We start from the raw sequence: 24,929 nt of genomic DNA on the forward strand, positions 1-24,929 counted from the left end.
GAGGAGGGAGGAAAAATTGTTCTCCTTGGCCTCTGAGAATAGAACAAGAAACAAGGGGGTTAAACTGCAGAAAGGTGGTTTAGGTTGGACATTAGGAAAAACTTTTTAACAGGGTGGTTAAACACTGGAATAAATTGCCTAGGGGGGTTGTGGAATCACCATCTCTGGAGATATTTAAGAGCAGGTTGGATAGGCATGTATCAGGAATGTTCTAGAATGGTGCTTGGTCCTGCCGTGAGGGCAGGGGACTGGACTTGATGACATCTCGGTCCCTTCCAGTTCTAGTGTTCTGTGATTCTATCACTAGAGAGCTCATTCAAATTTTCTCTAGGGTGGGAATACCCAAAGAAATCCTAACGGATCAAGTGACTCCCTTTGTATCAAATTTGACAAGGGACTTGTGTGCAATGCTCTGCATATAGGCCCTGAGAACATCAGTCTATCATCCCCAAACTGCCAGGCTTGTTGAAAGGTTTAACAGGACTCTGAAAATTATGATAAAGAAAATGGTACGCCAGGATGGAAAAGACTGAGAGACCCTGCTTCTGTACCTCAGGTTTGCCATAAGGGAAGTCCCTGAGGTTTCAACTGGGTTCTGCCTGTTTGAGCTGTGCTATGGCCATAATCCATGGGGTATACTGGACCTTGCCATAGAGGCTTGGGAGGTGCAGCAAATCCCAGGAAGAAATATTGATCACATACTCCAGATAAGGAAATGTATTGGCTTGTTTCTTCCAAAATATAAAATATGCTGATAAATTATGACACTTTCCTCCAAGAGTTTTTAAGAATATTTAGTATTGTGGGCATACTCTGCATGAATGAAAGTATCCAGTTTTGTTGGGAATTGGTCAAGGGTGGGATTCTTGGTTGTTCAGGTAATGTGACTATGAAGCTAAACAGAATCAAATACCATAGTTTCCATATGTACTGTTAAAAGCTTTGGCATTGCAAACTGTTCAAACTGGCTATTACTGAGTTGCATCCAAAATGCTGCTAAATGAGGGGGGTCATCGGAAAAATATGTAACCATTGGACATTAAACTAAGCTTTTTGCAAAGCTGGGGTGTTGTTTGCAGGACTAAGGAATGTTGGCTGGGGAAGCTTAAGTATCAGTGTATAGCGCTAACTAAACTCAAGACCATATTTTCAAATGTGAAGGCTGGCTGCAATGTAGCCTCCTGTTTTGAACATAATATCTTCAAAGGCCAAAACTAAGGGCACGTCTAGACTACAGGCTTTTGTCAACAGTCTAGACTACAGCCAGTTTTGTCGAAAAGCAAGCCACTTTTTTGACAGTCTAGATGCTCTCCTTTGAGAAAGCACAGAGTGGATGCAATAGTGTCTTTTTTTTGACATAACTCTGTCGCAATAAGGTGTTATTTCTCATAGAATGAGGTTTACCACCGTCGACAAAACTGCCGCGTTCTGTTGACTTACTGTCAACAGAACTTAGTGGTAGTGTAGATGCAGGTATAGTTTTGTCGACAAAAGTCCACTTTTGTCGACCAAACCCTGTAGTCTAGACGCACCCTAAGTATTTTTGGAAACTATAGGTTTGGATAGCAGAGAGCTTTCCTTATGCTTGCTTTAATTTGCAGTCTTTGGAGTGGAGTAATAATAGTCTTTGAATGTTTTTCTAATCACAATTTGAAGAGCTGCATTCAAGTGTAATACCATGGGGGGTGTTGATTTTTTTGTATCAAGTTCTTAATTACTGACCTTTGTGTTTCTGGTGTTAGCTGGAAGATCCTGCAACCATCTCAGAATGAGATAGGTAGTCTTGGGGTCACTTATTTTCTTTATAATTCTGGCATGGGACCCTGCAGTGCTGCAACAGCCACACACACAGTGTAAATCATATAACTTTTGTATAGAAACCAAGGACATCTTAACAGGGCTAGAGAAAGCTGAGGTACTTTTCCTGTGTTTGCCCTCTCTCTGGTTGCAAATTCTTAATTCCTGCCAGTTGACACTAGCCATTTTATAGCTCATAATCCTGAGAGCTTTTTCTCTAAGGTGCGTGTCCTATGACAAGTCCCAAGTCCACGTGCAGTGCACATTTGGGAGCATTAAATATTTGTCTTTCTAGTGGTGCGTACTCCCACAAAGCAGGGAATTCAAGAGATTGGATTTATATGTCTTAAAGGCTTAGTCTCTCTTATTTGAAGAGTAATGGTGTGAAACAATTGTTGATCTCTTGTCTAAATATTTTTATTGTGTGTGCAATTTCTAAGTTTACTGACAACTGCAAGAGAAATATAAGGAACAGTTTCTGGCTCTACTTTAAAAGGGTAGCTCATGGTCAGAACATCTCTTCAAGTGGCTATTGAGGCCACTTATATGCTCCCCTTATTCAGTGGTCACCACGATTTCCATGATACAATCTTCCTGGCTTCAGGTTTCTAGTGTTTTGAAGAAAGTGTAGAATACAGTAGAAGATTTATCCTATGTAGCATCTGTACTATTTTTCAGCATAAGTCTATGCTGTGCACACCTTGAGAGAATCCCATACAATACTTTGTTCACTAGGAGTTTACATTCCACAGAAAACTGCTTAAACCACATTCTTATAGATCAGGGATGGGCAATAATTTTTGATGTGGGGCCACTCCAAGATAAGTCTTGGTCAGTGGTCAAGGGCAGCACTTTACTATGGATGCGATGCGGGATCTGGGATGAAGATTGGATGCACAAAGGAGCTCAGTAGGGGTTTGGATTGCAGGAGATGGTGTGGAGTCTGAGAGGGAGTTAGGGTGAAACAGGGGGTTGTGACTTGGGGCAGGAGAGGATTCTGACCTGAGGGATGGGTGTGGGAGGGGATGCTGGGTCTGTGAGAAAGTTGTGACCTTGGGGAGGGAAGGTGCAGAGGGTTTGAGTGGTGACCTGGGGTAGGAAGGGGTGGTGACCTAGGGTAGGGAGTTGAGGGTTGGAGGCAGGGTCTGGCCATAATGCGCTCACCTGCAGTGCAGTGGGACCTTGAAGCAGACCCAGGCCACTCAAAGCAGCTGGCTGCTCCACATGTCTATCTCGCTATGTGGTTTGTGAGGGTGGCTTTTTGCGCTGCCTCTGCCTCTAGCACAATCTCATAGTTCCCATTGGCTTGGAGCAGTCTGGGCTGTGGCAGGCAGGGAGACTCTCTCACGGTCCTGGTGGGACAGGCACAGGCTGGATCCAAAGGCTTGGCAGGCCGGAGCCTGCCTCTGCTGTAGATCCTCTTTCCAAGGATGCAAGGATTTCTTGAACAGAAGGTCAAGTGCTCCTCCAGGTCTCCAACTGACTTTGTCTCCAGTAGGCGCTTTTCACCAGAATACTCCAACCTCTTAAGTAGCCATTTCGACTGCTCAGTTGAGGACAGCAAGGTAATTATATCTCCTTCCTTTGGAACAAGCCTCCCTCTTTCCCAGGGCTTGGGAAATGTCACATCAGCAAAGTGGATACTCAGTACAGAGGGGTTACGTTATCCTGTGCATCTCTCTCACTTTTTCCAGCTCACCTTCCCCATCCTGTCTCAATGGCTAATTTCATAAAACTATACTACTTCAAGTAGGATAGAAGAAGTTCCTTATCAACAGAGGGAAAAGCTTCTGTTCTTGATACATCCTGAACCTGAGGCTATTTGGTAATCTTTGCCTAATTCTAGAGGTAAGTAAGCTGAAAGTTTTCTTTAACAAGTTTAGGATGAACACTCTTGTCTCCATTCTCTGTAAGTTGGAGACTGTTGTGCATCCCTCAGTTTGCAGGATTCATACTTCCATGGGGGAGTGCTTCCTGTGGTCAAGATGCAGCATTGATTCATAGCATGTAATCCATATACATACTTGCCTTCCGGCTGTCGTCAGCCCTCTGGGCCTTCTCCAAGTGCATCTCAGTGGTAACAGCTGATGCTGTTTTAAGAGTTCAAATATTTTCTTACCTGGACAATTGGCTAGTTCATGGAGCATCAAGCAATGGAGTCCCAAACAGCATCTGTGTCATCAGACAAATGTTTTCTCATACGAACCTGAAACTAAATTTGGAGAAATCACAGTTACAGCCAACACAGCACATAACTTCATTGGAGCAGACCTTGACGTCATGATCACTGTGTGTTGTATTACAAGAAAAGGGTTTTAGTCTACAGCCGTGGTGTCCAACCCACTAGCCACATGTGGCTGTCCGGTTGAGTGTGGCTAGTTGTCTTGAACAATTGTCAGTTTGGCCAGTTAAGAGTGGCTAGTTCACTATTCTGGTAGCCACTATAGTGGCTCCATGTGGCTCCACTATAGTGGTGACTGCATCAGAACTGGGTTCACCGTCTTTTTCAGAAAGCTCCATGTCCAACCCAGCAGCATCACTACATGCATATCTATTGCTTCTCAGCTACTTGGCTTTGTGCATCTATGTAATTCCTACTAAACTTCACTTTTGCTCTCTGCAGTTCTGTTTGGTGTATCATTTTTCCAGTCATCTATGGACATTCAGATTTGTGCTTCAGTCTCCAGACTGGTAGATGGATCTGTGGAACATGTGAGAAATGGAACTCCTTTGGCTTCCAGAATTGAGTATGATTCTAGTAACATATATCTACAAAAGCATGGGAGGTTCATCTTGATCGACTTCAACCCCAGCTGCACAGTTAATGATTAAATGCTTAAAGTTACATTGTTTAACCCATTAACTTTTTAAATTTATATTTATATCCCTAGTTAAGAGCCAGGTTGCACAAGTTTGTATTGGCAATAGCACTGCCATGTTTTATCTGAACAAGTAGGGAGATGCAAAATCATCTCAGCTATGCCAGGAAGCTATTCTCTTATGGAATCTATGTATAAGAAACGGTGTCTCCTTTAATGTTCCATCTTCCAAAGTGAGACAGACAGTTGCCGGTTCCCTTACCTGGGATTTCATAACATGTTTTCAGTCAAAAAGAATGTTCTTCAGATTTTCCATCATGGAGGGTATTTAGTGATAGACTTGTTCAGATTGCAGGAGATTTTGCTTCGGGACCGACTGCAGCTGGTCTCTGTCACCACAGATACCATCCTTCTCCCTTGATGCTATCATTTTCTATATATATTCCCTTGAGTTCCTCTCATTCCAGAGGTATTCAGAAAACTGAGACCAGGTCTGGACCACGTAGGGAAGGTCGGCTTAAGGTATGCAACTTCAGCTACATAAATAACTTAGCTGGAGTTGACATACCTTAAACCAAGCTTGGCTCTGACTCCGTAGTCGGAGGTTGACAAGAGAGATGCTCCCATCGACTTCTTTTACTCCTCGTGACAGCAAGGAGTACTGGCACAAATGAGGGCAACTTCAGCATTCAATTTAGCGTGGGTCTTTACTAGAACCACTAAATCAAACCCCAGAAGATCAATCACCAGTGTTGATCCTTTGGTAAGTGAAGATGTGGCCTGAAAAGAGAGAATTGTAATCCTTGTGGCATCAACGTGAGTATCCATCTGGCTTCCATACTTGCTCTACATCCACCAATAGGTGGCATCTCTCACACTGGGATTTCTCAGTTCTAGAAAGGCATGCTTAACACATACTCTCATGTTCCTGATCATGTATCTCTATAGTGCAGTAATATAGTCCTCTCAGAAGTGCTAGGATTTCTTTTTCAAACTGTGGTGACAACCCACTACATATACTGTTAATGAAGATGGAGTTTTGGTGACAATCTGAATCCCACCTTGTGAACATGAACTTGAAGCTTTCCTGGATGATCACAGGGATTTCAGCAACTTCCACTCCAACATAGACCTGAGCCTTTACCAGTCCATAAAGGAGATCCTCTTCCTTGACACTACAGTACAATTAAATGATGGCCACATTACCACCACCCTATACTGGAAACCTACTGACTGTTAGTTTTACCTATATGCCTCTAGCTTCCATCGAGGACATATCACACAATCTGTTGTTTATACTCAGGCCATAAGATACAACTGGATTTGTTGCAATCCCACAGACAAACATCTATAAGATCTTTATCAGGCATTCTTAAAACTTAAATACCTACCTGTGGAAGTGAAGAAACAGTGACAGAGCCAGACGAGTACCCAGGAATCTACTTCAAGACAAGCTCAACAAGGAAAATAACAGTATACCACTAGTCACCACTGCCAGCTCCCAGCTTAAATCCCTCCAGCACATCATTAGCAATTTACAACCTATCTTAGAAAATGATCCCTCACTTTCACAAGTCTTGGGAGACAGGCCTGTTCTTGCCTAGACAACCTCCTACCTGAAGTAAATTCTTTCCAGCAGTCACCCATCACACCTCAGAAACACCCAAGAACCTGCTGCAACAAACCCTGTTGTCAATTCAGTCCACACATCTATACAAGCAATATCATAACAGGATTTGACCACATAAGCCACAATATCAGGGGCTCACACAACTTCACATTCTCTAGTGTAATATATGCCATTAAGTGTCGGCAATGCCTCTCTGCCATGTATATTGGCCAATCCGGACAGTCTGCGAGACAGGATTAATGGACACAAATCCGATATTAGAAATGGTAACACACACAAATCCATAGGGAACATTTTAACTTGCTTGTTCACTCAATCATGGATTTAAAAGTAGCCATTCTTCTATAAAGGAATTTCAAAAGAGTGCAAAATTGACTTTCATATACAAATTTGACACTTTTTCCCTTGGCCTGAACTAAGACTTGAACTGAATGGCCCATTATAAAACCAGCTTTCCTTACTTTCAACACCTCATTGACATCAAAAGCTAAGTATGGGACACTTCGAGTCCACTCAATTAGCCTCATTAGCACCTGCACTACAGTTGACAAACCCTCCCCCCCCCCCTCCCCACCTCTCTTTCCCACAAAGAAAACAGAAGTGCATGTACCACCCTAGTGGTACTACTGGAAAAATTCTCTGACTCAGGTGCAGTGTTCTCTAACCTTTTCAATCCTTGGGTGTGTTGAACTTTTCTTTGGGCAGGTTAAATTTTCTTCTGAGCAATACTAATATTGAGGTTGTGTGGATGTGCACCACCACTACAAACAAAAAACCTAGATATTTTTAAACCATTCATAGGTATGGAAGAGGGGGGGAATATTAAAACAAGAAATAATTAACAAGGTGCAATGCTTAACGTGCATTCAAAATGAAATCAAATAAAAACAAATTAACACTGTCCTTGGAGTACATGTGTTTTATCATCCTTTCTAACTGCTCAAGATGATAAAACACCAAAATGGGGCATACTGAAAACAGCTATATAAATAAATCCAAGACATGGCCATTACATAGATAGAAGCATGTACCAGAGCCCTAATTTAACAACTTTATGCCCTAAATCACTAAACCACTAAATCTTCAGAATCTTCAAAAATGAAACATGATAAAACTAGCATAATACATACAGACTTTTGCAGTTCACAAAATTATCCTTCTTGCATGCATATTATCTACACATGGCTCGTCTTTAAGATGCTAAACAAATTTGAATCAACTAGAAATTGTCATGGTCTCCTTGCAGATATTAATACAGTATTTCACTGACACTGGAAAGGAGAGTAAAAGGCATTCACTCAGGTTTATACAGTTTCTTTGGGATGTCAGCTCTTAATTTGATTAATAGTGCACAAACACAAAACAGTAAGTAAAAATAAGTAATAAAGCAAAACAGACAGCAAACAAAGCTGCAGATAGCTGACAATACTGAAAATACAAAAGTTAGTAAAACAGGAGATGATTGGTTATGGGTATTTTAAATGAATGTTTAGGATCCATGCTATGCAAGTGAAACAGAGACCCCAAATTCTCCTGGTTTGAAACTAATCAATTCAGATTAGGAGCCGCAGGGCACATTAATACATGGCTTCAGAGTTTGTAGACAGATCCTTTTTGCCTTTTTGGATATCTGATGTGTCTTTCCTGTAGAGACTGTCCAGTTTGGCCAGTATCCATGGCAAAGGGGCATTGCTGGCATTTGATAGCATAGATCACATTAGTGGATGTGCAGTTGAATGAGCCTCTGATGTGGCTGGGTCTAGTGATGAAATCGCTTGTGTGGACAGAGTTGGCACTGGGGCTGATTGCAAGGGTGGATTCCTGGATGATTATGATGGAGGTGTGACGTGTGGTTACTGGAAAGAATTTGTTTGAGGTTGGGGGGTTTTGTCTGTAGTTGAGTATTGGCCTGTCCCCAAGACCTGTGTGAGTCAGGAGTCATTTTCCAGGATAGGTTGTAGATTGTTGATAATTCGTTGGAGGGGTTTAAGTTGTGGGTTGTAGGTGGTGATAACTGGAATTCTGTTCTTTTCTCTTCTTGGCCTGTACAGAAGTAGTTCATGTCTGGGTACTCTTCTGGCTCTGTCAAATTCTGGCTCTGTCAAACTGTTTTTTCACTTCTCCGGGTATGTATTTCAATTTTAAGAATGCTCTGTGTAGATCCTATAGGTATTTGTGTCTGTCAGTGGGATTGGAGAAAATCCAGTTGTATCATAGGGCTTGGCTGTATACAGTAGATTGAGAAATGCGTGTGCAGTGAAGCGAGAGGTATGAAGATAAGTGTAACGGCTGGCAGGTTTCCGGTATAAGGTGGTGGAAATGTCTGTCATGTAACTGTACTGTAGTGTCAAAGAAGTGGCTCTCTTGTGTGGACTGATCCAGGCTGAGGTTGATTGTGAAGTGGAAGTTGTTGAAATCCCTGTGAAAGTCTTCAAGGGTCTCTTTTCCATTGGTCCATATGATAAAGATGTCATCAATGTAGCATAAGTAGAGTAAGGGTGCTAGAGGGCGAGAGCTGAGGAAACGTTCAAGGTCAGTCATGAAGATGTTGGCATATTGAAGAGCCTTTTGGTTGCTCATGACTATGCCACTGACTTGAAGATACAAATTGTCTCCAAATTGGAAATAGTTCTGGGTGAGGAGAAAGTCGCAGAGTTTTGTAACAAGTCTGCAGTGGTGTCATCAGGAATGGTGTTCCTGACATCCTGTAATCCATCTTTGTGTGGAATGTTGGTACAAAGAGCTTCTACTTTCACGGTGGCCTGGATAGTGTTTTCAGGAAGATTACTGATGTTCTGTAGTTTCCTTGGGGTGTCAGTGGTGTCTGGAAGATAACTAGGAGTACTGGTAGCATAGGGTCTGAGGAGAGAGTCAATATAGCCAAATAATCCTGTTGTGTGTCAATGCTTGAGATGATGGGTCGTCCTGGAATTCCAGATTTGCATATCTTGGGTAGCAGATAGAAAACTCCTGGTCGGGAATTAGGGGAGGTGTTTGTGTAACTTTGGTGCTGAGCAGTATCAAGGAGCTTCATGAGCAGTTGTTTTAGGATGTGGTTGGGTGTGGTGTGGTTTTTTTTTTTTTTTTTTTTTGTAGTAGTAGTCTTTAGTGGGATCAGAGGAGAGAAGCCTGTGGAATCTGATGTTGGTGAGTTGTCTGGTTGCCTCATGTTCATAATCTGTTCTGTTCATGATGACGATAGCACCCCCTTTTTGTCAGCCTCTTTGATTATGATGTTAGAATTGTTTTTGAGGCTGTGTATAGCATTACTTTCTGCATGACTGAGGTTATATAAGCTTTTGTGAGTTACAGGTGAGCCACCTCCACTCTGATTTAATTAGCACTGATGTCACACTCCTGTCTTTGTATCTCTTCCTTTTTTTCCCTTCAGCATCTTAGGAAGTGAGTTGTAGCTCATGAAAGCTTATGTCCTAATACCCTAATAAACTTGTTAGTCTTTACATTTGCTGAAACAGAATAACATGCCTACCCCTAAAACCTGTCATTATAATCAAAGAATCCAAACATTTCCTGATCAGTAGATACCTTCAACTTATCTGAAAAATTAAATTCAATAGATTTAAATCAATCTCAATATTAAAAGAAGCCTTGAACGCAAGTCTGTAAAAAGAATGTCAAGCAATTATATGCTTTCTTATCTAAATACTTTAGAACTCTTATTTGACTCTGTTGCTTTTGGAACTAGTTTCTGATTTGCCAAATTGAGACATTAATTAAAATATATTATAACGCCCCTCACACTGATTTGTAGCAGTAGCCAAAATGGAAAGGTTTCCAAAATGACTTAGTAGTTTGTAATTTGGCATTTGATTCTTTGTCTTGTTTTAGTTTCAAATGGAATTGTGTAGAAACACAAATTTATTAGAAATGTATTACTGTTATAGACTATATAGTGATAAGGTGGTGCACTGGGTGAGAACATGGTTAAACATAGTTTGGTCCCATCTGTGCTAGAAGAACCGACTACAGTAAAACCTGTGTTATCCAGCACGCTTCGGGATTAGGGGGTTCCGGTTATCTAAAAATTCCGGTAATCTGAGGGTCCCATCAACCTAGGAAAAACCAACGGACAATAATAGTAAAACTCAAGTTTTTAATATCTGTAGTTTTGTAGCGCGAGGCAGTTGGTCTCACATTTCTATTTTGAGTTAAAGATGATTAGTACTTCCTAAATAAAAAATTAAGCCAATCATGGTAACTAAGCCAGGCCTGTGCGCCTGAAGATGTGACAATATTGTGGCTTGGGGCAATGCCGGTTAACAAAGTTTTCTGGTTAACGGAGTGCCAGATAATAAAGGTTTCACTGTATATTTAAATGTGTCATGGAATATTGTAGCTGCTAATAGTATAGAGAGGACCTTTTGTTTATTTTATTGTAACTTTTTTCTGTGTGTATATATAACAAGCATATTTGTTTTAAGATGGAAATATTTTTAATGGACAATTCCATTTTTATTGCTGCTGTAGAATTAATTCACAAGATGGAAATAGAGCCAGGCTATCTAAATTAACTCTTATGTCTGCAGCATGCCTTTAAAAAAGTCAAACCCCATGCATTTGTTTATTTGGGTCCTTTTATCACAGAGATGGAAATAACACTCAGAGGCTGATCCCAGATTGCATCATTTAATTCTTTCTATGGCTGGAAACCTGGCTTAGAAGTACAACTCTAGCAGTTACCACATGAACATTTTTATTGGTACGAATGCAGTGCTGAATATGGGCATCTGATATCTCCTCACATCTGAAATGAACCCCTATTCGGAGGGGCTAAAAACAAAAGGGAAAAAAGGGAGGAGATGTTGCCTTATATATTAAAAATGAACACACTTGGAGTGAGGTGGAGATGGACATAGGAGACGGAAGTGTTGAGAGTCTCTGGGTTAGGCTAAAAGGGGTTAAAAACAAGGATTATGTCATGCTAGGAGTCTACTACAGGCCACCTCCTACTGGTACACGTCATTCCACGAGGAGTAATGGTAGTTCGAATTAGCCTAATTTGAACTACCTACTCGGTGCCGCGTGTAGCTGCAGGCACGGAGTCGGCACTAACGGGGATTTAAAAATGGCGGCGCCTGGCAAGATGCAAATGAAGCCCGGGATATTTAAATCCTGGGCTTCATTTGCAACTTCGAATGACTACATTAACCACCCTAGTTTGAACTAGGGTGGTAGTGTAGACATACCCAGAGTAATTATTAATGGTTCACAATCCTGCTGGAAAGGAGTAACTAGTGGGGTTCCGCAGGGGTCTGTTTTGGGACCAGCTCTGTTTAATATCTTCATCAACGATTTAGATATCAGCATACTGAGTACATTTATTAAGTTTTCAGATGATTCCAAGCCCGGAGGGGTTGCGACTGCTCTGGAGGATAGGGTCATAATTCAAAATGATCTGGACAAATTGGAGAAATGGTCTGAGGTAAATAGGATGAAGTTCAATAAAGACAAATGCAAAGTGCTCCACTTAGGAAGGAATAATCAGTTTTACACATACAGAATGGGAAGCGACCGTCTAGGAAGGAGTACGGCAGAAAGGGATCTAGGGGTTATAGTGGACCACAATCTGAATATGAGTCAGCAGTGTGATTCTGTTGCAAATAAAGCAAACATGATTCTGGGATGCATTAACAGGGGTGTTGTGAGTAAGACACGAGAAGTCATTCTTCCGCTCTACTCTGCACTGGTTAGGCCTCAGTTGGAGTATTGTGTCCTGTTCTGGGCACTGCATTTCAAGAAAGATGTGGAGAAATTGGAGAGGGTCCAGAGAAGAGCAACGAGAATGATTAAAGGTCTAGAGAACATTACCTATGAGGAAAGGCTGAAAGAATTGGGTTTGTTTAGTTTAGAAAAGAGAAGATTGAGGGGGGACATGATAGCAGTTTTCAGGTGTCTAAAAGGGTGTCATAAGGTGGAGGGAGAAAACTTGTTCATCTTGGCCTCTGAGGATAGAACAAGAAACAATGGGCTCAAACTGCAGCAAGGGAGGTTTAGGTTGGACATTAGGAAAAAGTTCCTAACTGTCAGGGTAGTCAAACACTGGAATAAATTACCCAGGGAGGTTTTGGAATCTCCATCTCTGGAGATATATAAGAGTAGGTTAGATAAATGTCTATCAGGGATGGGTTAGACCGTATTTGGTGCTGCCATGAGGGCAGGGGACTGGACTCGATGACTTCTCAAGGTCACTTCCAGTCCTAGTATTCTATGATTCTATGAAAACACAAAGTCCGTTTCCCTTTTTCCTTCCCATAATGCTCCGCTCCATGGATTTTTAACCAGCGTGTTGCTGTAGCTTGATTTTTCTGATGAGAGGACGCAGTGAACTGCCCTTACGACAGGGAGGGGGTTGAAAATAGAACTGTTGCATCCAGGCTCCTGTTCTCCTATCTGGCCAGATCTGCTGCCAAACTGAAAGAGGCCTTCTTTTCCAGGTTTCTACAGCAAGTTAAATTTATAGACTTGTAAATTGTAATCAAAGCGCCTTCTGTCTCATTGTCTCCCTCCTTTCTCTCACCCCTACTTTAAGGAAGGAGAATGTAATGAATGAAAATCTCTTTTTTACTTTATAGTTCTAATTTTATTTGATGGGGGGGAAGCGACTAGTGTGCAAATGCTTATCGGATAGTCAACTAGTTGTTCACGTCCCTATTGAAGATGCTCCATCACCAGCATCAGCAGAGAAATGAGGGTGGAATGGTATGAGGGGGTCGTCACTTTGGTGGGTAGGGGGAGGCTGGCCTTATGTGTGCTGTGGTCAGAGTGTGCATTGGTAACAACCCTTACCCTCCACGCAGTCAGCCCAAGGTCCCTTGAATCCTCAAATGCTAGGACTGGGCAGGGGTAAAGCTGGGGTGACCTAGCTTGGGATTCCTACCATGCTCCAGATTCTAGCTGTTAGTCAAGCTAGGAAGAGAAAGGATCAGACTTCCGCTTCAAGAATGCCTGTGGGACTAGGCCAGAGCCATCTTTAGGACCCTTCCAAAGTACAGGAAACTCTCTTGCTATTGATTGAGAACCCAGCTCTGAAGGCAGTACTGCTACCAGCAGCAGCACAGAAGTAAGAGTGGTAAGGTATGGTATTGTCACCTTTATTTCCATGCTGCTACTGACACAAAAGTAAGGGTGGCAATACCACACTATGCCACTATCACTTCTGCACTGCTGCTGGTGGCATCCCAGCCTTCAGAGCTAGGCGGTTGGCCAGCAGCTGCTGCTTTCTGGTTGCCCAGCTCTGAAGGCAGCACTACTACGAGCAGCAGCGCAGAAGTAAGGATGGCCCCCACAATAGTCTTGTGATCCCACCCCCTCCAATGGAACCTCTTTTGGGTCAGGGTCCTCACAACATATGAAATTTCAGACTTAATTATCGGAAACTGAAAATTAAGATTTTTTTTTTTTAAATCCCATGACCAAATCATTTACCAGAATGAACCATGAATTTGTTAGGTCCCTGTTTATAAAGCTTTTAGGAGTGTGGGTTTGAGGAGATTTTTATATCCAAAATGAGCTAAAAATAAAACTGATCCACACAATATCTCTTTATTTATGAAAAGATGGGTAGAGATGGAAAGAAAAATCAAACAAATCATTCAACCTTTAGGTATTTTGCAAGATACCATTTCTGTATTCATTAGAGTCATAGATGATGTGAAAGAGCCATGGGCAGGGGTGAAAAGAACTTGAGAAGAGAATTGTGACAAATTAGGGTAATCTTGAGTTGATACATTGAGATTCTTTGAGGAGAGGAGCTACAGAGAAGGTTCTTCAGCACTTGATGAGGAATGAGATTTTTGGGAAAGGGTGGAATGGGAGTTATTTAAGATAGGTAGAAATAAATCCAGGGACTACTTCTAAATAAGTAATATGCTTATATGTTTCCTTAAATTCTAACAAATACGAAGTTGGTTTCTCTGTCCTATCTGTGGATTTAATTGATTAATCAGAATCGGCAGAAAGGGCCTAGTGCTTGACTATGTCCAATCAAATGTATAACAGATAAGTGGGACTTCAAAAAAACCCCAACCTTCATCACTTAAACCAAACTTTTCACAGGTTGCCTCTAACGTGAAGTGACTTAAGTGTTTTGGTTAGCTTCACTCTGGGAGCAGGGTTGGCAGGGGGTTCCGCAGGAGTGGGGTTGGAGTGCACTGGCTGCTGTCCCCGTCCCTGGGGACTATCGAATAGTCATGTAACTGCTAAGATTTCATGCGGTTATATGACTGCTCAATTATACAATATCTAACATTCCTGTTACCCACGTGTCTTCCTGTACTGTAGAGATGTGGCTTCTCACCTCTGATCTGATAGCAGTGTCATTGAAAGTTGGTGTTTAGAATTTACACATATTTGATTTGTGTAACTACACTTGTAAATATATTCCCATAGTTCCCATACAATACTCATTGTGTTAGTGTGTTAAAATTATTCTACATGTTTAATTTTATATTTAAAAAATAACAAATAGTCTGGTAGCACTTTAAGACAAAATATGTAGATGGTATCATGAGCTTTAATGGGCACAGCCCACTTCTTCAGATGACCGGAGTGTTGGATGTTTAACTTCATATTAAAATTCTAATGGTCAGGGACAGGCTAAGGAATGGCTGTTTTACTGAGTGTAAAACACTATTTAAAAGTAAGATTGATGCTAGTCAAACGGAGACAGTCAAAGAATCCCAAAGTGCTTATTGTCATTACATATACAGGAATTTCTTCTCCCTGTTAAAGCGAACATTTTTGCTGGTCAGAGGCCTCAAGTGGATATCAGTAAAGTACAGGAAGTGTCAAATTAAGCTTCCCTTCTCCCAATATGCCTAAACTTGATAGGAATGAGGATGAGTGGATAGCTGTGTCTACCTGGACCATTCATTTGTGAACCTCCACTTAGACTGCCAGCAAGGCAGCCAGTCAGTCATAGTTAGGATACTCACAGATGCCTGCTAAACGCTGGCCTAAAACAAATTCATTTCAGAAGCTGCCAATTAGCCTGGGAAGTGACATATCATTCTGGCCTCTGGACAGAAGTAGTCAGTACCATAGAGGTGAGATACTCTGTATGCTGTTTGCAAAATTCTCAAGCCATTCACTCACTTCCTATAACTCTCTGCTATCTTGGTTTTCATATCCTATTGAGAAAGCTGCTGTTTGAAAAATTAATTACCCATATACATAAACATATTACTGCATACCCCATAACCGAATGAGTGGATTTATAAATCTACTCATCATGCAGTCAGCTTCTGGATATGCATTTGTCTATAAATGGCTAAGTTTCAAGGACAATGTTAAATAAAAGCTTACTTTTCAAAATGGCAGGATCTGACTTTCCTGTTTACCGTAATGGAGCTGCCTCTCATTGGCAGCTCTGTTGCTGGGAGACTAACTAATTTTTATGGTGCACGTCAGTAGCGGTGACTCAAATTATACATTTCATTGAATGCCTTTCTCCTCTTTGTTTTTAAACTGTCTTCTCTAAAGGGAGAGAGAATGCTTTTTGTTCTGGAGAGAACAGTGTCCAGAACAGTTTGAATCTAAACAAAGGGCCAGATTATCCTCTTGGTTACATCATTGTAATGCCAGTGTCACTCCATGGGGGTCGATGGCCTGATGAATTTTACACCAGTTGTAATAGTCAAATCTAGTCCAAAATATTTAGGAGGATATTAAAGGTGGCTTATACTTCTCCTTCAGTTGCTGCATCCCTTTTGTAAACTCCTGCAGCCAAAACCTGCTGAATTTAATATAATTTTATTTTGAAGAGAAAATGCCAAAGTGGATTCAAAGATTTTTTTTTTCTATTAGAAAACTGCCCAATTCCAGTTCACATCACAAAAACATACAATGACTGCTGTAGGGTCCTGTCTCTTTCCCACTAACCTAAACAGTTACACAATTTACATGTGTCTCAATACATGCATACAAGTAGGATGGTAAAAAGTGGGTGTGTATAGGGATTTAGTCAGGGAAGAGTGTGACTAATGGAGAATCCTACTATCTAATTGCTCTGACAACATCAAAGCTTTGTGATTGCAAAATCAAACTTCCTCTTCATGTTGTAGGCGATGGTAGCCCTCTCCTTAATATTTGTGTCCCACTTGGATTTTTGTAGTGGCTATTTTTAATCTTGTTTGAGAGCACTGTAAAATGGTGTGTGTGTGTGTGTGTGTGTGTGTGAAGCCTGCCTGCTTAAATACACAAGCCATGTCAGCTGCAATGCGGCAGTGCTTGGTGCTAATGAAGTGAGCTGCCAGAGCAGCCTTCCCCCTTGTGTTTTCTCTCTCTTTTCTCTGTAGGAGATGGAATTGGGGGAAAAGATCTGTATATGGAAAGGCTCTGTTTCTGCTGTTTCCAAAAAAAGGTTCTGTGTGCACGTGAAGGTGGGGAGGGCGACTTTCTCTGTGTATTGCAGGTGGCATCTCCTTTCTATTAAAGGCATGATCTGAAATGTATCTTAGGTGGGAGGAGAGAGCTATGAGAGGAAGAGGAATAGAAAAGACCTGTGTCCAGCTAAAAGCATGAATTCAAATACTCTTTAAAAGCAAAGTGAAACATAAACTGTAGATTGGCGTTCTTAAAATAAATATGTTTTTGTTATGGGGAGAGTCAGCAAATATACAATGGCCAGATTTGAATTGTTCCAGCTGGCTTACACTGTTTATGGAAATCTAAGTGCACTGTCATCTCTTCCTATCTCTTCCCTCCTCTTTTAACCTTTAGGGTACCAATAGCAAGTACCATCATTTCAGTTAATTACACTGAATTATGGGTTTCCATCACCTCACTTTATTGACATGACAAGATGATCAAAATGGCTTCTGGGCTCCCAACCCATAGTCATCTGCCAGGTCCTCCTCTGGAGACTTGACATCTTGCAAAAGCAGCCCTTTCTTGCGACTTGTTTCAATCCAGCTTTCCCTACAACCCCGTCCCTCTAGACATACAGGCTGTTGATTAGATTGCTATTTTACCATCTCTAATAATTCATCTCATTGGGGGCTAGTCCAGGATTGGTCAGTCCTACTTTTAAATATATCATGGAGGATAGGAAAGATTTTTTGCCTTTGTACAAAATAGGGATGTTAACTAACGTGTATTTGTGTAAATAATGGATATTTTTTAGTAGTTACTCCCCCCCCCCTTCCTGCTGCCTCTGATAGAGGCACCAGCATGGGGGGCAGGCGGCTGTAAAGCTGCTTCCCACATGTACTGGCTCCCAATTGCCTTCCCTCTCTCCACCCTCCCGCATGCTGCTGCCTCTTTATTAGAGGTGGAGGGAGGGGAGGCAGCTCCTTAGGCATGGGCACTAGCTTCTGCCTCTTCCCCTGCACTGCCTTTGATACAGAGACAGCAAGGGGGGGGGGGGCTATGCATAGTCATTAGTAGGGATGTTAAATATCAGTTAATCAAATAGTCAAGTAACTTCATGAATTCTTTCTTGTTAGTTGACTACTCTAAAGTACCCGGGGGCGGGGGTGGCAGCCAGTGCACTCTGGCCCCACTTCTGAAGAGCCCTCCACTCCTTGCTGAAACCTCTGTATCAGAGGCAGCAGTGTGGGGTGCCAGGTGGGAGCTGGTCTGCGAGGGGAGCTGGTTTAAAAACCAGCTCTCTTGGCGGACCAGCTGCCTGTTGCCCCAGGCTGCTGCCTTTGACACAGAGGCAGCAGTATAGGGTGGCAGCAGCTCCTATTCAGGGCAGGGGGAATCTGAGCTCTCAGATCTGGCATGAGCCGGAACTGAGCTGAGCTGAGCTGCCTGCCAGCCTAGCTCTAAAAATGCAGCACCTCAGCAGGAGTAGGTCCTGGACCTGCCACAAGCCAGGACTGAGCCAGGTTGCTGGCCATCCTACTAAAAAATTTACTTGGAGGAGGTGGGGGAGGAATGCATGTAGTCTGTAGCATTAACCTATAAGCTTTTGCTTATCGGTTAATCGACTACACTATTACATCCCTAGTCATTAGTATTAACCAGTAAGCCTGGGCTTATTGGTTAATAGTGTAAACAACTACATGCTAACGTCCCTAGTACAAAATGGGACAGTTGACCACGTAGATTACTCTCATAATGGGGTGGTATTTAAATATAGAGCATTAGACATCTCTTACACATAGAATAAAGATCAATGGTGTGCTCTGGCACAGATTGAACCTCTCTAGTCCAGAACACTCTGGTCCAGAAACATCAGTAATCCAGAATAATTTTAGTTAATCAGAGGTCTACTTTTCATGGGTGTGGCCGAATTTGCCACAATCCCATAAAGTTTGTTTACAACCACCAGTCGTAGAATACTGAGAGCTGTTCTGTTTAGTTCTAATTTGCCCCTAAATGTCCTCTAACAGTCCAGTAAGCGGTGAAAGTATTGGTAGACAATATTGACTTTCCATGGTCCGGAAAATTCTCTGGTTCAGAACTGGTCACGTCCTGAGGGTGCCGGATTAAAGAGGTTCAACCTGTAATATAATTATTTCTATGCTTTGTTTAGCCATCTGTCAACATTTTGGGCCCTTTGGAGTGGCATTCTTTTCCTTCTCTTTTGCAGGTCTCCGGGTAAATGGGGAGCTCATTACCGCCTATCCACAGGTGGTTGTTGTACGTGTGCCAACACCCTGGGTCCAAAGTGACAGTGACATCACAGTCCTTCGCCATTTGGAGAAGATGGGCTGCCGGTTGATGAATCGGCCCCAAGCTATCCTCAACTGTGTCAACAAGTTCTGGACCTTCCAGGAGCTGGCTGGTCATGGTGTGCCTCTTCCAGACACCTTCTCTTATGGTAAGCCAGTGGGTTAAAAGAGCAGTATACTAATAACAGTTGAAACATTTAGTCGAGTTTGGGAAGGCTATTATTATTGAAGTGTGTAACAGCCCTAAAGGAATATTGTATAGTGGCTAGATTGGGGATTGGAAGTCAGGACTGCTTGGGTGTTCTACTTTGGGCTTTGCTGTGACATCGTGGGCAAGTCATGTAGACTCTGCTTTGATTTCTCTATCTGTAATGTGGGGTATTGTGAAGATTATCTAAAACACTTAGCTTTTTCCGCTGAAGATGTCCATTGCTCAACACATAGATAATTTGTGGAACTTGATGTCACAGGATGTTGCTAACGTCAAGAATTGAGTTGTATTTGACAAAGGATTAGAACTGTATATGATCAGGCACATCCACAGCTACGTTGGACAGGAAAAAATGTATACGGGTTACAAATCCTACTTATACTTTATTACTTACAAATTTCCAGGGATTAGGAAGATACCTTCCTCTATGGGATAATTATTCACTTGTTTACAAATGATTTTACTGCACCTTCTTATAGTGTCTGATACAGGCCATTGTCAGACACAGGATACAGGGCTAAAAAGATCTGTGATATTATCTAGTATGGGAACTTCTTTGTTTTTAACTGTATTACAAGTTGACTGTTTCCTTGCATTAGAGACTTTGCTGCCCCAACAATTGGGACAGGGGAAGTGCATGTTGTTTCTTTGTGAAAATGCATCTCTTATCCTTCACAGCTTTCTGTATAACAGATGTATTGTTTGCATAATAAATTGGGTTTAGGATTGCCCTTCTTCTGTTTAAGTGGTAGTTGGCTTGTAAAGGGTGTCATTGCCAAGAAAAGCAGGAAATGTTGAGCTGCTTACTTTCCATTGTGAGCAGCAAAATCCAGGGCAGCAGCATTTGCTGCTGATTTTTCAAACCATCAGTCACTCTGATTTGAGTTCTCTACTGCATAAGTCTCTGAGGGATCTCTCCCTAACCCCCTCTCTTCTGTTCACTATACTATAATCAGCCCTCTAAATAAAGGGTGAATTGAGCTCAGGTAACCTTTAGAATGTTAAGCTGTTTCCAGGTAAACAACATTTAAAAATACTGTTCTGGTGGCTGTATTACTTGCAGAGGGAAACATTAATCCAGGAGTTAGGGAGGCAAACTGAGATGTGAGGAACTCAGATCTATGAATAATATATAAGAGTTACAAATCCTTGTATTCTTATTACTAAAAACTGCCTGGAATTAAGAACATAAGAATGGCTGTATTGGGTCAGACCAAAGGTCCATCTAGCCCAGTAGCCTGTCTGCCGACAGTGGCCAGCACCAGGTGCCCCGGAGAGGGTGGACCGAAGACAATGATCAAGCGATTTGTCTCCTGTCATCCTTCTCCAGCCTCTGACAAATAGTGGCCAGGGACACCATTTCTATCCCCTGGCTAATAGTCTTTTATGGATCTAACTTCCATGAAAGTATCTAGCTTCTCTTTAAACTCTGTTATAGTCCTAGCTTTCACAGCCTCCTCTGGCAAGGAGTTCCACAGGTTGACAACGCACTATGTGAAGAAGAACTTTCTTTTATTAGTTTTAAACCTGCCTACCCATTAACTTCATTTGGTGTCCTCTAGTTCTTCTATTATGGGAACTAATAAATAACTTTTCTTTATTCACCCTCTCCACACCACTCATGATTTTATATACCTTTATCATATCCCCCCTAAGTCTCCTCTTCTCCTTCGAGAGGTCCCTCTGGGTGCTCCACTCTGGGTGCTGGTGTGTCCTCGCGCCGGCGACCGGAGATCTTTCTAGCTGTTTCTACCACGCTGTGCACGATCCAGAGCACCCCCCTGCGTCGTTGGAATCCGTTAGGCGCGCATGGGGTGCAGCTCCTCAGTTCCTTCTTTATCGTCCTCGGCAATAGATGGAGCTTCTTCTCCTCTTCATCTTTGGTTAAAAAATAACCTGGTTAATTCGCACAGTTACCTCAGATTCTGAGGGTTTTTTTTTTTTTTTTTTTTTTTTTTTTTTAACCTTACTACCTACCCTAATCTATAGTTAGAACAAAAAACAAAACAAAAAAATTTTCTCTCGTTGCGGCTTGCCACTTGTTTCCCGCGCCTCATGCCGGGATCTCCCGGCTTTAAAAGGCGCTAGACATGCCGGGATGCTATGCTTGTGTCTGATGGACATGCGGAATGCATTAAGTGCCTTGGCGAATCCCACCAGACTCAGAAGTGCCAGCACTGCTTTAAATTGACCTCCAGAGCACGGAGGGACAGGGCTAATAGGTGGAAACAGTTCTCTAAGAGAAGTCTCTACGATCTCCATCTGACGACCCACCAGCGGCTCCATAAATGGCCTCTCTGACCAAGGGTATGGACGAGTCATGTCCCTCTGCCCTGTCTACCCCGGCAGCATCGAGAACTGCTCGTTCTCTGACCCGTTCGCTACCCTCGGCGTCCTCAGCCTCACGGGTTAGCACCACATACAAGCCGGGCATGTCTGGTACGGCTTCGGCCAAAACGCTGGCACCGCACAAGCGAGCACATTCTGATCTGAGACAGAAAGCATCAGCACCGTCGTCCTCCTCGGCACCAGCCACACTGGCGGGCCATAAGGAACATTCAGCGCCGAAACACCCCCGGCACCGGTTGCCAGCACCGACTGTGGAGAAGCCCCGCACTGACATGCTGCCCCCGTGCCGCTCGGCACCGCCATCGACACCAAGCAAGTCCCGCACCTTGGCACCGAGCCACCACGCTGCGCACTACCACTCGCCGGTACGGAGCCGTTCACTGCTGGCACCGACTTCACCAACTTCTTTGGTGCAGTCAGTTCACTCAGGCAGACCGTCCCACATCTCACGGTCTCCAAGCAATGCTGGTATGAAACCCAGGAGTAGATTCTCCTCCCAACATTCTAGTCCTGTCCACAGACCTCCTCCTTGGCAGCCTTCGGTCACGCAAAACGCATACCCACCTCTGCCACCACCATGGTATGCACAACAATATAGCTACCCACCGCTGTCATACGCTATTCAATGGCAGCCATGCGAGCCAAGACCAAAGCAAAGTCGTCATAATCCTCTTTCAACAACTTCTAGAACATCGGCTTCGCCACCTCTTACTGCGTCCATGACAGAACTAAATTCCCCAAGTCGCTCTGAGATACAAGATTCTCTCTCAGAGGGCGAAGACAGATCCCCTCTACATAACTCCTCATCCTCTCCTGATGAGGCTGTCACACCAGAGGCTCCACCATCCGGTGATGACTCTAGGAAATTTCATGATCTTTTTAAAAGGGTGGCGCTAGCAGAGGAACGGGACTTACAGGAGGTACAAGTTAAACAGTATAAGCTCCTACGTACACTGGAACCATCTACTACTTCTTGACTGGTGATCCCTATGGATGAGGTCATTATGGACCCAGCCAAGAGTATTTGGCAGACTCCTGCGTCTATTTCCCCCACCAACAAGAAGGCTGACCGCAAATACTTTATTGCACCAAAGGATGCGGATTTCCTTTTCACCCATCCACCACCTAATTCCTAATGGTGGATTCGGTTCGCCACAAAGGGAGACAACCTAACCTAAAGACGACACCACAGGATAGAGATCACAAGAGAATAAACATTATGGGTCTATTCCTCGGCTACCTTGCTCCTTCGAGCAGCAAATTACACGGCAATGCTTGAGGATTATGATCACACAAATTATTCCAAACTCCAGGACTTGGCACAACATTTACCTGAACATAAACGGTCAACACTCCTTAATATAATGCACGAAGGTCATGCAGTCTCGCTTTCTGCCCTACAATCCGCAATGGATGTAGCAGATACCGCAGCCCGTGTTACCGCATCAGCCATCGTATTATGCAGAATATCAGGAGTGCACAACTAGTTCCTACCATGACGGTACGCGACTGTCTCAAGATTCTAGGGCATATGGCTTCCACGACACGTGGTCAAGCTCGCCAGACTTCATATGAGAGGCCTTCAGTCATGGTTAGCCACGACTTACAAGCCCTCCAGAGACTCTCTCCCCAAACGACTAACTATACCACCTCGCATTCTAAACTTGCTACAATGGTGGACAAACCCCCAGAATATGTTAGAAGGCGTACCGTTCCATCAACCTTCTCCCACACTCACTATTGTGACAGATGCATCACTCATGGGTTGGGGAGCTCACCTAGGCACCATCACAGCTCAAGGCAAATTGTCCTTTATGGAACAAACCTTACATATCAACCTCCTCGAGTTGCATGCATACCTGACCGCTCGCCAACCTTTCCAATCCTACATAACTCACAAGTCATTTCCATAATGACAGACAATACTACCTGCATGTACTATATCAACCAACAGGGAGGGGCGTGATCTCACTCCCTTTGCACGGAAGCCATCAGATTATGGAATTGGTGCCTTACGCACCATGTTACCTCCATAGCTTCATACCTACCTAGAGTGCTCAATGTCACGGCAGATGCCCTAAGCCGAATGTTCCACGATTAACATGAGTGGGAGATGAACAGGAACACTGTTGCACCAGTTTTTCGTCACTGGGGGCAACCAGACATAGACCTCTTTGCCACAAAAGGAAAGAAAGTGCCACCTCTACTGTTCAAGAGCAGCTCTAGGGAAGCACTCCCTCGGCGATGCCTTTTCGATCACATGGCATGGTCCCCTTCTCTACGCCTTTCTGCCCTTTCCTTTCCTTCACAAGGTCCTCAACAAGATCAGATTAGATCGTGCTCGAGCCATACTTGTGGCACCAGCCCACACAGACGTGGTATCCTTACCTCTGTAAGATGAAGCTAGCAGATCTGTACACCGTCCCACTTCACCACGACCTACTATCGCAGAACTGCGGGAGGGATCTCCACCCGGAACTCCACAAGCTACATCTTCATGCTTGTCTCCTTCATGGCTCCAAGATGCTGAAAATGCCTGTTCAGAACCAGTGAAACATATACTGATCAATAGTAGGAGGCAGTCCACTAGGAGAACAAATCTCTACAAGTGGAACAGATTGGTGCATTGGTTCAACACTTCTCACATAACATCCTCTGAGCACGCCCCCCTCCCCACCGTATTGGATTACTTGTTACACCTGAAACAGGTCTAGCTCTTACTACTATCAAAGTACATGCAGCCGCCATTGTAGCGTTTCATTGTACAGGTCATGGGATCTCTTCTCGCTGACCCAATGACGAAAAGATTCCTTAGGGGCTACAGAATACCTTCCCACCAGTCCGACCACCACTTCCTATCTAGGACCTCAACCACGTTCTCAAGAGTCTCACAAAGCCACCTTTTGAACCACTGGTAACTTGCTCCTGGTCTCATTTATCAATGAAAGTCTCATTCCTTGTGGCAATAACCTCCAGTAGAAGGGTGAGTGAATTCGCCTCACTGATGGCGGATCCCCCTTATACAGTATTCACTAAAGATAGGGTGATACTTCGACCACACCCTAAATTCCTCCCCAAAGTCCTTTTGCCCTTTCATGTCAATGAACCTATATACTTACCTGCATTTTTTTCCTAAGCTTCATACCAATCCTCTTCAAGCAGGTTGGCACACTCTGGATGTCCGCAGGGCGCTTGCTTTTTACATTGACCGCACCAAACCCTGGCGACAAGCCCCGAGACTTTTTTTGTCCTATGCGGAACGGTGCAGAGGACATTCAGTCTCAGTCTCGTCAGAGGATTTCTAAATAGATCTCTTCGTGCATCCAAACATGTTATGTACTCTACAACAAAGACTTACCTGAAATGGTTACAGCACATTTTACCAGGGCGATGTCCTCCACCACCGCCTTCCTCAGCAATGTCTCTCTACAGGATACCTGGTCCTCAGACCATACCTTTGCACAACATTATGCTCTCTCTTC

General features: G+C 43.2%; 1 protein-coding gene across 15 annotated transcripts in view; it reads left to right on the forward strand.

The window, feature by feature from the left end:
* Positions 1–24,929, forward strand: part of RIMKLB (ribosomal modification protein rimK like family member B) — an 86,683-nt gene that overhangs the window by 37,147 nt on the left and 24,607 nt on the right. For all 15 annotated transcript variants that reach the window (XM_075902131.2, XM_075902179.2, XM_089771740.1 and 12 more), the window contains exon 4: positions 18,806–19,036. In XM_075902131.2, the coding sequence (XP_075758246.1) occupies positions 18,806–19,036 (231 nt within the window). The remainder of the gene's footprint in view (positions 1–18,805; positions 19,037–24,929) is intronic.

This window comes from Pelodiscus sinensis, chromosome 1, assembly GCF_052426305.1.
Source record: "Pelodiscus sinensis isolate ZL-2025 chromosome 1, ASM5242630v1, whole genome shotgun sequence".
In the NCBI taxonomy this organism is placed as follows: Eukaryota; Metazoa; Chordata; order Testudines; family Trionychidae; genus Pelodiscus; species Pelodiscus sinensis.